Here is a 14,885-nt window from a genome sequence, read left to right as displayed (position 1 = left end):
TTTTGTCCCCATTGGGATGCGGCTGCTGCTGCCAGGAATTGAACCTGAAACCTTGTGCTCACCAGCTGACAGCCATAACCACTGAGCCATTACAATAACTGGCCACAACAATTTCTCAATTTGTTGCTACATTAGCACATTATCCTTGAGTTGCAAATAGTTTCACGAACAACAACCCAACTATGTTTTGTCTACAAATCACATGCTAAGTTGAAAGAAGACGAGGACTTGACACAGGACTGATCATTTTATTTCACTACAACACATACTATAAATGGATTGCCATGTAGTAACAAGTGCAAATAAATATCTAGGATGACATAAATGAAAAATTAAGTGGTATTAATGGGTCACAAGATGCGACAAAAATTTAAAATTGAGATGCAAAGGAACAGAAGTAATGACACGCGCATCAGAGATAATCAGGGTTGCGTGAATAGCAGCAATGCAAATAGACTTGTATTATATAGGCCTGTATTTAAGCAGGCATATTCAGCATAAGTAATGCGTGTATCAAGACTGCGTAGCCTGCTGCAACAGTACGCAGAATGATGAAAAAGCCCACTAGTGGTGTTGAACCTGCCAACAATAGTGTGCTCCGAGACCACAGAAACGAGATGTTCTAAAGAGCTTCATTTTCTCTAACTGGGCTAGCGCCAACAGTGGTCGAACAAGGGCATGCCTGCTTACTCCCGAATTTTTTATCAAGCTTACGAATTTGGTCTTGTTCAATTTTACCATCGTTGCTTCAGGTTTTACAAAAACATATCGCATTTGCAAATGAGTTTTGCTTGTTGGTCTCCAACCATACTCTTGGAAGTTGGTGAACGAGGTTCTTGCTTCGAGCAAGTTTATTCTGACAAGTTCCTGACGCAGGTGAAATCGGCAACAGCAGAGTCACCAAAAAAAGTAACTGCAATGTAAATACAATGTGTTGCTTGTCACACTCTGCTGTTCAAAGTTTGCTGCTGCTTGTGGGTTGTGCATCTAAGGGCAAGTCACTATAATACCGTGCGCATGTATCCCACAAAACGTGTGCTCAGGGTTAACACTTTAAAAAATGCACGCAGTTTCTCTCCCCCCCCCCTCCTTTTTTTAGCTTGTCTGTCGGATTTGATATGAATTTTTAAGATCACAGGTTGGCAGTGATGCAAGGGATTTTACAGGATGGAGCCAACATTTCGACATGGGGAGTTGTCCCTTCGTTGAAATGTTAGCTCCAGTGCGAGGTGCCTTTGTTCGACCAATACTTATAACTTCATCTCCATCTTCCTGTGAACCTCTGTCTTGTTTGGAACACTCTAGCCACAAGGAACTGCATCATTTATGGAACAGTCGGTACCCAATCATTTCTGCAGGAAATGAGAAAATACATCTAGTATTATATAACACTATGAAAGGGTTCATGGCATTACCTAGACCATGCCTTGGTCAAACTTGCACAATCATCCTGCGATACCTCACCACTACCCAAATAAAGTATGGCTGGAGCCATTCTGCTTAAACATTTTCATGCTATATGCATCTTTCCACGTGCATAAATATTGCATAAAAAAAAATTAAATGTTAAAATTTTTCTTCTTTACCCCTGATACTTATGTGCCACTCAAAGCAGCACCACCACTCAGTAGTATTCGATTCTGTGTAGGAAATAAACATTCACGCAACCCTAGGAAACTATATGCATGTCCCCATAGCTGAATATTTATTTTTCAAAACCGTTAAATTTGCCCAATGGTTTACAGCATTCTGTGCTCTTGCAACAAATCATCTACACAACAAACATCTGTAAAAGAGAAAGGAACCAACAAGATAAAAGTAGTAATGGCACAAAGCTTTAACAGCCAGTTAATGAAAGTAACAGTGTGAGACGGTTAGCTGCTCCACACAAATGTCACACAATCTTGTCTGACAAAATGCAATACTGTACAAACAAGAAGATTAGGTATTCCACTATTGAAATTGGATTGCACATCAAAGAGACATTTCTTCAATCGCACCAACTGTTTGAATGAACATGGCGAATGCCCCTGCTGTCACAAGGTTTAATGCCAGTATATCGTCTCACAAAGTACACTTACCATAAATATTTATACAATAACCAAGTAATTTTTTTTTCACAGGTTTCAAATTTCAAGAGGCATAAACATTACATAAACCTTCTTGCGTGTGTGCTGATGCAGTTTAATAAGCAATGCACATAACAAAAGCGTTCACGTACACTGGTAGCACAAAACATGAATGTGACCATATTGGCTCATTTCTTCAACCGGTTTTATGGTTTGTGTGACCTCTAGACAAGGCAGCCCAAGACTACGACTATCCAACAAGCATGACGATCAAGACATCATCAACACAATATCCTAATAGTTGGGCAGCCTCAAGTTTCAGCACATGCTTGTGCCAAAGAACACATTTTGTAAGTATTAAGGGGATATAGGGATATTTTTAGTACAAACTAGAATAGGGCACAAGCACAGTTCTAGAATCTTGGACCAACAAAAAGAATAGACCCACTTGTTTAAATTTCAAGCCTGCACTGTTTAATACAAGAAACAAGTTTGGTTCATACATCTAACGTATCTTCTTTGTTACAATTGCTGCCCACTGCTGAACACTGAAGGGCATTAGGAATAGGCAAGCAAGGGCAACTAACTAAAGATTGCAATTATTAATGAAAACTAGATTCATGAGAAGAGAAAATGTACAGGAATGTGAAAAAAAGAAAATAGTGCAGCTACTCAAGAACTTCATTTAGTACTTATCTAACACTCCTACAATGATAAATATTTTATATTGCAACATACGTGCTAGACCAAACATAGCAACATGATAGTGAACTACAGCACCGTGCAACATTAAGAACAATCAACACTGACCTACAAAGTCATAGCAGTACAGTGCTAAATATTGTGCATTTTTCAAAAACAACGAGCCTTATTAAATATACTTCTTGATAATTTTTGTTCTTCAATGCTCGTCAATGTCGGTACACAATGCCCTTTACCTTTGTTGTTTTTTCTGCCCCCCACCCCACCCCTGCCCTTAAAGGAGTACTGACACACATTTTAAACATAGAGCTCTACGACATGCTTCTCGCACGTAAAAAAAGATGACACTTAAGCAAGTATGAATGTTTCCAGACCTGGTTTCATTAACGTTATCATGACAGTCATGACATAGAGAAATATTTGCTGATGTGTATCACTAAGTCAAGGTATGATGAAACTGCTCACAAAAGTGAGCAAAAATAAGCTGTAAGCGAAAATGGTTCATGGATACAAGGACTACAGCAGTAAATTATTTAAGGTGCTCTGACTCCAGTATTAATTTGATTAGCATTCTTTGGGAACTTTACCCACTTTGTGGTATGTATCTAACCTCTTTCACCCAGTCATCCCAGGTTGTCTACTAGCTTGGGCCGTCTTGCCAAGCAGACACCATGGGGCATTGGGTATGTGCTCGAACGGACAACTTGGGGTACTGTGTACGTGATATTGGTATGTGCCCATTCTTGGCCAATTCTCCAGAATTAATGTGTCAAGGTGACACAAAGGGTATGTGGCCTTAAATATATTAAAGCGATAGTGCCCCATCTACAATATACACCTCCGCGTCGAGCATGAGTACTTGGTGGAGAGCCATTGTAATGAAATTTCAGCCAGAATATTAGGGATACTACGGAGTTTCAACTGGGGTGATGTGATTACAAGATATACTGTGTCGTGATATCATTTGGCATTGTGGTTGGCAGCGAGATTGCTACTTTGCATGTCTGTGGTGACAACATGGCATGCCGCTATATTGCTTTAATGCAAATTGCATTAACTCAACATTTATCGTGTCTGTTGGAATTTTTTTTTGTAGGGTTTTAAAGGGTTTTGACCTTCATTTAATGCAAAGAAATGACGAGTAGAATAAGTCATGTCAGCAATCCTTTAAGATGAAGAAAGTGGGAAAATAATATTCAGAATGCTATTTAGCTACTTGGTCCTGAACGCTGAATTCCGGAACATTAATTAACAATACAAATATTTTCCACATAGAATTTCAGAATGTACAAAAACGAAAAGCACTATTTATACTATCCATAGAAATATGTTCACACACATACTATGTCAAGAGCACACTAATGTTTCCCAAACTTCTACAGTTAAGAAAAAGCACCAAAAACTGTCATTGCTAAAAGTATGTATAAGTACCAGAAGTATGTTTACATGGAAGCCTCAAGCCACATGCCCCAACATTTCCCTAGGTAACTGCCCTCCTTGAAGTGGCCACAGACAAATGCTGAAAAACTACCCAAGTGAATAGAGTTCCAGACAGCACTTGTAATTAAGTGGTAAGAAAATGCCCCACTTGTTCCCAAACCATGGAAGGACTAATGTTGTCAGGTTCCAAATTCTTTTGGTCAGTATATTTCACAGTTCACATGATTGACATTAAATGGATGACTGTTTCCAAGCACGATCTCACTCAAGGAGCTCACCACACACAAAAGAACTACACTGCCCTAAATCAGCCATATACTGCAAAGCTATGCAAGTTACCATCTGCACATGCAATACAGGTACTAAAGGCTCATGTGTACTTCACCTCACATATAGCATAGCTGTCACAGTAGGATGACTGCTGCTAGGTGAAACAGCAGACAAAAGAATAGGTGCAACTTTTTCTACTGCTGGACATGCACCATTTAGTACTTCTTAAAACTCCTCAGAAACTAATATGCACATACCTTTCTGCATGTGCAATGGGTGTATGTACATCCACCCACACAAAATATGCAACAAGGAAGCATGGCACACTCACCGGTAGCTTCCCAGTTGCAGAAATCTTGTATAAAATGTAACAGTCTGAAGAATATTTGGTACCAATGAAAAGTCATGACCAAAAAAAAAAAAAAAAGACGATAGGCAAAAGTTGAATATTTGTGTGGTGACCTCTTGTCAAGTAAACTAACACTTTGTTCATGCATTTCAACTTCGAAAATAGTGTTTGTATATTATATATATATACACATATAGCTCTCAAAAAATGAAATGCTCCAAAATATCTGTGCTGAATGGCTGGCAAGAGTAGCACACATAATTGACCCCAACACAGTTAACTTCTCGAAGGCATTGATGTGTAAAATATCACATCAAGAGTCAAGCTTAACAAAGTAAATATACAGAATATTATCAGCAAGCTCTGGATGGCAGGGGTCTCACTTCCGTAAATGCGCTGCGGGTGTCTGCTTGGCAGATTACGTTGGCTGAGATCTTTCCAACTGCAACCTGCAAGAGGAAGGCATGACAACACTGTTACTACTCATCTGCACTCTATCTAAACTCTTCCCGACAGCATTATAATTTTTAGCAGAGTGCAGCAACGGAGATTTTTGCTACCAGGGTGGCAGCATCAAAATGTATGGTTAAAAAAAAAAGGAAAGGGAGAGAGAGAGAAACCATTCTCATTGAGATTCTCCACAAATATGACAGAAAACTAGCCGTGTTGTAGAACTGTATGGATCCTGTATCAAAACCGAGTTTATTTCAAAGATGTGAAAACTCCATCTGCGAGCTCACATGTAATGTACAGTGAAATATGAAAGTCAAGTTCAGGCAAAAATACTTTTTTCTTTCTATACGCAATACAAGCGGACTCCAGCACAAAGTTGTTGAATACGAGTGCTATTCACTCCAAGAAACAAAAATGAACTCATGGGTTTGTGAGTGGGATATGACTAGGCTACTCATTAACAAAGTTTTTATTGAGAACTAAACACATCTGTTTCTATGCTTACTTCTCCACCTTGCACTCTCGCTTAGCTAATGTCAATGCTCATCATCGTACAAGTGGAGTTTTTCTGGAGTGCTCCTGTCATTGCTATCATCTGTCATTACTGGTAGTGTTTATACAGAATTAGATGAAAAGAGTTTTCACATAAAATATATTACAAAAAATTTCAGATATTATTTAACTGCTGCAGATATGATACTTTAAATAACATTTACGTTGTATTACAAAAGATAGACAAGGTCTTTGAATATCAGCTGTTGGTCGCTTTAAGCAAACCTGTACGGTTATTCAGTTATTAAAAAATTGGCACAGGCAAAGATCTGTGCTTTGCAAACTGTCTCCACAGAAAAAAAAAAAAAATATATATATATATATATATTCTGGGGTTTTATGCGCCAAAACCACAATCTGATTATGAGGCATGCCGTAGTGGGAGACTCTGGATTAATTTCGACCACCTGGGGTTCTTTAATGTGCACCCAATGCACAATACACAGACATTTTTGCATTTCGCTCCTATCGAAATGTGGCCGCAGCGGCCAGGATTTGAATACGCGACCTCGTGCTTAGCAGTGCAACGCCAAAGCCACTAAGCAATCACGGCGGGTTTGTCTCCATAGACTGATTTGATATTTTATAAACAGGACTCCTAGACACAAGCCTTCCTCAATAATATTGCCTCCTAAACTTTGCAGGTGATAAGCAAAAGAGCTATGCAAAAGCATGCCTGAAGCATAGGACCCCACCTGGCCTTACTTTTGTTGTACTAATGAATGGCCTTGTACAAAGGATCTGCAGACATAAGTGTGCTTCTTACATTTGAACACATAAAAAAAAGTCTCCGATTAAGCATAGTGCAAAGCTCGTGCATCTTTCTCAGTGCTGTTGAAAGCTAGAAACATGGCACTGATCATCATCATCATCATCATCAGCCTATATTTATGTCCACTGCAGGACGAAGGCCTCTCCCTGTGATCTCCAATTTACCCCAGTCTTGCGCTAGCTGATTCCAATTTGCGCTTGCAAATTTTTAACTTCATCACCCCACCTAGTTTCCTGCAGTCCCCAACTGCGCTTCCCTTCTCTTGGTATCCATTCTGTAAGTCAAATGGTCCACCGGTTATCCATCCTACGCATTACATGGCCTGCTCAGCTCCATTTTTTCCACAGTTGTCCACAAATGCAGGGAACTCTGCTGCCACAACACGAACCAAATGGTTCATGTACTGCCAAGCTAAATTTTGCCAGATTAGTGTAGCTCCCTTTGTGCTACACTAACAAATTATTTAACAATGGTGCATTGGATAACAAATAATTTAGCGGCAGTTAGCTTTCCTATTTGAAACAGCATCTTCGAGGGAAACAGTTCGGAACTCTAAAAAAAGGCAATATTTTCAAATAAGCAAGTGGTCAAGTAATGCAGAAAAGATAATACAAGCTCCACCAACAAATATGCTCATCGAAGCCATACAGTGGGGCAGTGTTTCCTGTACTTGGGCCAAGAAAATGTTTTGGCTTTCTGACTGTGCTTCCAAGAGCATAATGTGATGTGAGTAAATAACACTTTTAGAAAAGAAGACATCACCATTATGATTCTTTTCATTTCAAAAGGCTCCAAAGAAAATAATACATAAAACTGACGTTTAACTGTGTCTCGATTTAGTCAAAGTAACATGATCAGCAAAATCTGTTCTGAGATGCTGAAAACAAACGAAAGCAAGGACGCCATTATTTGTAAGTGGAAAAAGTAAACAAGCAAACGTGAGATGTTAAAACAGCCTCTGCAAGATTGCTGTTTAGGGTATATATGATCTGAAAAAGCAAACTTTTCTTCCATCCACCACTAATTCACTTTGAGAAAGAAGGAAAAGCTGCACTCTTAGAGCACTAGTGAGTTTTTATTCTAGAAGAAAATAGATAAGCTACGCCATGTCATCTGAGAGCTGCATGAACATTGAAATGCATATTTCTCATTTCATATATTTAGTTATATTTTTGCTTTCAGCAGGCACATTTTTACATGTTTAATAATGCGTGCTCTCTCAAAGGCACATGCAGTTCAATTACCAGCTCATGTATATTCATATTAGTTTTTGTCCCGAGAGTATTTTTTATTGTATAAATGACCATTGCTTATTACAGATGACTGCCACCATTAACTAATTGATACTGGTCACTCAGCACCATACTAAACCATTTTTGTATTGCTGTTACATAAGGCCCACATTTTAGTGAAACAGGATAAGGAAGGAGACAGCAAGCAATGTTTCTTATCCCATTTGACCAATGCCTGTGCTTCGTTAAGAAATTTGACTATTCAGCTTCTCATACAGGTCCAGGTAGTGTGTGACATAAATTTCACATGTGCGGATGCAAGTATTAGTAGTTTGTTGTAAACAGAAGGACCAAAGATGGTAGGAAATCAAGGGCTGCGGGCATCATAACTGTCGCACTTCTCAGTGGACACCTGAACTGTCCTGTGGAGAGGAAAGTTACAACAAAAAGATACAGAGAAAATAGGAAAAAAGATGTGAAAAGTGGAAATATGTATTAAAAACAAATGTATGTGCAGCAGCAATTCACAGCACAGCGTTGTGCGCTGTGTCACCCAGCTACGCAGTGTTGTAGCAAAATGATCATAAGCTCCCTCAAAGATGTGCAACATGTGCCAAAAAATCTGCTATAGAAGCACCGTGAAATGACTTGTGAAAATGAAACATACTGTACACATGTTTAGGTTTCTGTTTATTTTGCCTACACTATGCATCTCATTGCCTTTATTAGTCACAATCCCGATGCTAAACTGTAGCTAAGTGCAGCATGCAAATAGTTTCACACTACACTGACATGATTTCTACAGCACTAAAACTCTACAGTTATGCTCTAGTCATTATTGATAAAAATAATAAAAAATTGCACTTCGACTGCAGTGATAGACAGTGGCTGCAATGAATAACCACACCAGTCACATTTTAAACATGTTCAGTCATGTAATGATGACAGCTAAGCAAAACATAAAATTTTGCAACTCTGAAATTTTCACTTGTAGGTGTTTATGATTTTACAGACGTAGTGCCCAGGACACAGCTTCAAAGCAAAGTGTTGCAATATTGAGCTACCAGAGTTGACTTTGCAAATTTGCAGATCTAAATGTGCATATTAGTTCAAGACAGGAAGCAAGGAACATTACAAAATGCAAGAGAGAGACACAAAAAGATCTGGAGCATTACAACAGGCCACGAACCTTTGGCATCGATGTCATTTAAGTGCAGTGAATGTGGTCCTTGAGAACAAAGAGAGAAAGACATTAGTGAAAATTGAGCATGCAAAGAGCCCACAACCTTGTACCATCTACAGCCACTCCACCAACATAACTAAAAGAAAGCAGAAGTACTATCAAATACAAAACTTTGATGAGTTTGAAGGACATGTGCAGAAATTGACAGGGTGTGTTCACATGGGCTCACACAGTCAGCAGACTATACAGGTTACATAGGTCCGAATAAGTCTCATAGACTACAGTATCATTAAATTTTGCCAGGTCCACCCCACTGCACACCCAAATAAAGGTGCATGGGAAACCACAGCACAGTGCTCACTGCACTGCACATCAAACAAAACATTTCATGATACATTAAATGGTTACACTGCAGCAACAGCAATTTAATTAATGAAACCAAGAGTGCTTAACCACACATGAATGCAACCTATTGGAATTAGTCACGGTTAGTAAGCATGTCGCATATCAAGCATATTCTTACAGCATGCTATTCATGACCCATTCCTGCTCTCTGATTCAAAGCAACGATGAAAGATAAAGAATACATGTACATTACTCAGTTCTGCGGATAAACATAACATCCATTACAAGGGCAGAAAATTTGAAGAGTGCACAAAATCATACAATTAACATTTTAGTCACACAACACTGTTAGCATTGCCATGCAGTGGATTTTGCAAATTCATTTCATAGTGCAGCAATAGGCTGCAACATAAGGACAGATCTAACTGCATGCTGATATGAGATAGCTCCACACAACAGCTGCCAAATTAATGTTTGGCCGAGTCCACAGCAACAAAATATTTTGCATGTCCTGCTGAGAAAAGGGTAAACAAAAAGTTACAGTGACGCTTCACTTCGTGAACGCGGGTTACGTGCAAGTGTATGGATGTCGCGAACATGTACAGCGAATCGCAGATCCACACTGATCTCGACGATGTGACACCTCGTGTGCCACAGGGAAAGCGCATATTGCTACACATGCAAAGAAGAGACGCCGTGAACATGCACAGCGAGCACTGTGGCGTCGAAGCACAAACGGAAAGGGTGCTAACGGGGCGATTCTCTTTTCCACCTCCAGGCGCCTTCCTCCTCTGGCGCTCACTTCACTTGCGGCGACAAACATAATCTCACCGATTTGACAGACGGGGGGGCGCATTTACGCTTGCATGTAAAACATAAAACCGCACAAGTTGGAGGATGGCGACAGCACGAAAATGTACACACATACCGCCTTGCAGGCCACAAAAATGTATATTAAAAGGGCCATTTACCACTCCCCCTTCTACAGAAATTATACAGAAAATCAGTTCTGTGGAATCCCGCAAGGTGGAGGAAGTATCACGAAAGAGAAAAATTGTCATCCACCCGAACGTAGCACAAAGCTACAAAGGAAACCCATACGGGTTTCTTTGAAAAGAACGCTTCGCAGTTGAGGAAAAATTCATCCTGGTCTAGGATTTGACAGCACCCTGTCAATTTGTGCAGATATTTTTCTGCCCGTATGGGTTTCCTTTGTAGCTTCATGCTAAGTTCGAGTGGATGACAATTTTTCCCCTTTCACAAATTATACAATTCAAACCACTGATATCGAAAAGCCAGGAAACGTTTCAAGCTCAGCTTTCAATCATTAGTATATGTAGGCACTTTTCAAACTTCATCATTAACATCCTCCACCACGGTATACTAGCTTGATATTCAGGCTGTACTCAATGTAGTCATGCAGTCTTTACATAGTCAGCAGCAATGACAGACTGTTCTGCAACATCAGGCAATTATACATAATGGCAGGCTCTTTTAAACAACTCGTACAATGTGCCATGCTCTATGTTTCATCTAGTTAGTGTCATCTGCAAGTACGCTGTCTCAACTTATGTGGTTTAGCCGAGACAACTGCCGTCTGATGTAGGGGGGACGAATGAGCTATTAATATACCGTGAAAGGTAATATACTGTTGATGCATAGGCACACGCATAAGCTTGGAGACCACGAGAAATCCACGGCAAATTGTATTGTCGCTCTTCTTACTTCACGTTATTGTTCTGCAACATGGACCGCCTTGTGTTATTATAAGCGACCGGGGACATCAATTCACAGCGGATATCGTGAAAGAGCTTCTACGTTTATGTGACTCGCACCCCAGGCACTCGACGCCGTATCATCCGCAAACGAACGGCCTCACTGAGCGCACTAATCGAATGATCATGAATATGCTTCCCATGTATGTTGCATCCGGTCATAAGAATTGGGATGAAGTTGTACCGTTCATTTCTTACGCATACAACACTGCCAAACATGAGACAACCGGTTACAGCCCCTTCTTCCTTCTATATGCTTGCCTGCTCCGGTATACGCTCGGCACTGTCCTCCCTTTTTACCACCACGACAATAATGTGGTCGCCGATATGCTATGCCTCGCAGAAGAGGCTCGGCGATTTGCGCATCTGCGGAGTTTGGCATCGCAAGAAAACTCCAAAGCACGCTACGACGCACGACATCGGCCTGTTACATATCACCCTGGTGATCTTGTTTGGCTTTGGACTCCCACAAGGAAGCGCGGCTTGTGCCAAAAGCTGCTGGCAAACTACGATGGACCGTATGTTGTCATCGACAAGATCAGCGAAGTGAACTACACTCTCGCGCGCCTCACAAACACTGGTCGATGCTCTGCTAGGACACAAGTCGCGCATGTCGCCAGGTTGAAATCATGCACGCCACGACAAGCCAGTTGACTCGCCCAGTGGGCTTTGTCCGCGAGGAGAGGTATGTTGCGTCCAAGCGCGTAAAAGGGATGTCCGGATCAAAAGGAGGAAGGACGAGGAAAACGACGACTGTGCAGCGGCCATTCCAGCTGTTTGTAACCTGCTGTTCCTGCTCTCGCATGCCTAAATAAACCCCTTTTCCCGTGCTTGTAACAGTATGTTTGTGCCATCTGACGATGTGGTGCCTAATTTCAAGACGGTGGCAGTACGCACATCCTTCTATACTTGCAGACCTGCTCATTCAGTCACAGTGAGCTGATGAGTGTGCTGCTTGTTGGAACTTGTGACAGCCACAACCAGCTGTGATGATGATGATGAAGCTTGGTGCTACTTTTCAAGATCTAGAACTCATTGCTTGCACCGCCTGTACTGGTGGAGCCTGCTGCTTCATCATCAGCAAAGATAGGAGGTGTATGTTGTAACAGTTCTTTTCATTTTTCATTCTTTTAGCACATTGTGATTGGCTTGCATAAAGCCGTGCCCCCGCTATCATTGGCCATGCAGCAGGTTGGATTATAAGGAATTAATAGAATTTAAGAAAAATAATCTTTACAAGTTACAGGCCCCTGGCAGTGGCCATCACAAATTCTTATGAGCAGTGTGCACACTTGCTCAAAGTGACCACAGGTTAGCGAGTAAGGAGGCAAGTAAACACACACTGCCGTGCCATCAGGCAGCATGCACCTGCATGTGCTCCTGTGGTGTCCAAACTTACGTGCATGCCTTTATGATTACTGTACAGGTGTTAAAGGAACTAGTTCATTATGCACAACGGAGAAAAGTAGCATGCATGAAACATGACATTACATCTCTCGTGTTCATCATTGTGCTTCATGTGCTGCTTCCTTCAAACTGTACCTCCAGTTTCGACTACAGTTCATATGATTTGATTTAGATACACAGAAATATAAACGCCACTTTGTATAATATTGCTTATGTGTTTTGTTATCCATTTGCTTTTCACCTTGCTATCACTATCATCGCATTGCCTCTTCTTGCATGTAACATGGTCACAATATCAGATTAATGTTACCTCACGAATCTTGTAGCTATACTAACTAAAGATGAACGTGTCATCATTAGTTCAATGCAATCCATGTAGCATATTCTTAAATTGCCATAAGGTCTTCTTCTTGATCTAATAGACTACAATAGAAAATGATACCCCATAAATAAAGGGCTGATTGTTAGCTTAACCACATTATTTGATGAGACAATCACTGACTATGCCGTTGTCATAACTATCAAAATGTGGTTTTCTTTTCTAAAGGGTCTATGCTTCCTCATTTTATTGCTGTAACTTGCCTATGTGCAAGCATGCTGTCATGACATTATGACACCATTATTAGTATTATGAATAGTGGGATTTGGAGATGCAGTTCCTGTTAAATGCAAGGTAGAGCATCAAGAAAAAAGTGACCAAACTGAAATTTACTTATTAACAATTAATAACTATTGGGCATGACTTTATGTAATAAAACTGGAGGAGATCATTGTTCAAGGACTCACATAATAAAATTTTTATAAGGTTCAAGAGCTCGCCCTCACAGTTACAGATTATCTAGCCAAAGGTGGGCAACCACAGAACCCTTCCGAAGGCTGATCCACCAGCCAAAACGTTAGCAAAGACATATTGCCAAAAATTTGTCATCTCAATTTTGTCGACATACAAGAGAAGCATATTTATGACCTTTTGTTCGTTTGCCCCGACTGCTGGTGAGCTGCAAAAGCAGCTAACCAGTCTGCTTTCGTCACACCTTCGACAGGGCATACAGAACTCCTGTTAGCAAAATGAAGTGTACTGATCCCAACAACTGGCTAGATAGGTGGCGAGTTCTTCGTCACCAGAGGCACCTATGGCCCAGGTTGACCTCTCTTGATTAAGGGGCATACATCAGGGCACAAACTCTGCGGAAATTGATTGTGATGAGGACTGATCCCAAATTTTAATCATAACCAGAAGCACACAGCATTTAAAAAAAAATTTCAGAAAAAGTTAACAAAAGTCACTTTAAGTTAATTAGTATCTTTTAGTTCAATTAGCTGCACTTCCATTATTTCCTAACAATGCGAAAACTAAAGTCGAGAGTAAAGGATATGTAACAGTCGTAAACATGCAAACTCAGCCATGAAGTTACGTAGCCCTCTTACCTCCGTTCCTCACGCTTTGTGCGCAGCTGTTCCTGGGTGGTGGAAAGCTGCTGACGTAGCGCTTGTGCTTGCTGCACATCTCCTCGGCGTTCACTTTCCTCTAAAGCCCGACCCAGCTCACGGCTTTCATCTCTCAGGCGCTGAATGCACACATATGCCTCATCTTCCTCCTGTTGGTACAAGTTGCCTCGTCAGTTGAAAGCTTAATGTGAAAATAAACACTCTGAAAAGGTACATCGACGGTACTCAAGGTATTTCAAAGCACTTTTGTAACAACTTCCCCACACTTGACTTAGCTCACTATAGTCTTTTTCTACATGGGTTTGCTGCCTTTGACGTGTTCATTCTACTTTGCCCTGCCATTAACCCATACCTTTCACACCTTTTCAGTTTAAGTTCAAAGCTTTGCTGAATGCATGACTTGCACTCACTATAAAAGCTTTATGCTAATAATTGTATTTTTTTACCAAAGTCAACATTTTCCCGTCTGAGGGTTGTAAATTTTCAAGGTGGTGGTTTGGGCAGTTGTTATTCCATTAATTTTTCTTGAATTAGCAACTGATTCTGAGTTGCGCAAATTCAAGAAAACTTTTTTGTAGTCAATTTTGTTTCCTGAACATAGCAAACTTGGTATTGCAAATATAACTGCACTACAAGCTCAATAGGCTCCTTTCTGAAGAGAAGAGTTTGAGTGCAGAGATATTCAGAACAGTCCCTCACACCCTTGAGTTGTCACCAGCTATTGTATTCTCTATTTCACACTTAGCAGGCAATGTTGTGAAGGTTTGAGCATTTTTTGTTCACTGCCTTCATTTGTGACCAAAAAATAGGGCATCACATATGAAAGCAAGAAATGGGAATGCTCAATATAATTTGGCATAACATTGTTTATATGTACTATAACTGCA

At 40.5% G+C, this 14,885-nt stretch overlaps 1 protein-coding gene across 1 annotated transcript in view; it reads right to left on the bottom strand.

The window, feature by feature from the left end:
- Positions 1-228: 228 nt before the first annotated feature.
- The window catches only part of LOC119466610 (1-phosphatidylinositol 4,5-bisphosphate phosphodiesterase gamma-1-like), a 76,795-nt gene continuing 62,138 nt past the window's right edge, over positions 229-14,885 (bottom strand). Inside the window, 2 exon segments of the mRNA XM_037727132.2 lie at positions 229-5,279; positions 13,978-14,147. Of these exon segments, the coding sequence (XP_037583060.2) occupies positions 5,249-5,279; positions 13,978-14,147 (201 nt within the window). The 3' untranslated portion in view covers positions 229-5,248.

The sequence above is a fragment of the Dermacentor silvarum genome, chromosome 1, assembly GCF_013339745.2.
Source record: "Dermacentor silvarum isolate Dsil-2018 chromosome 1, BIME_Dsil_1.4, whole genome shotgun sequence".
NCBI lineage: Eukaryota > Metazoa > Arthropoda > Arachnida > Ixodida > Ixodidae > Dermacentor > Dermacentor silvarum.
The sequence above is the reverse complement of the archived record's forward strand: the minus strand, read 5'-3'. Positions and strand labels throughout refer to the sequence as shown.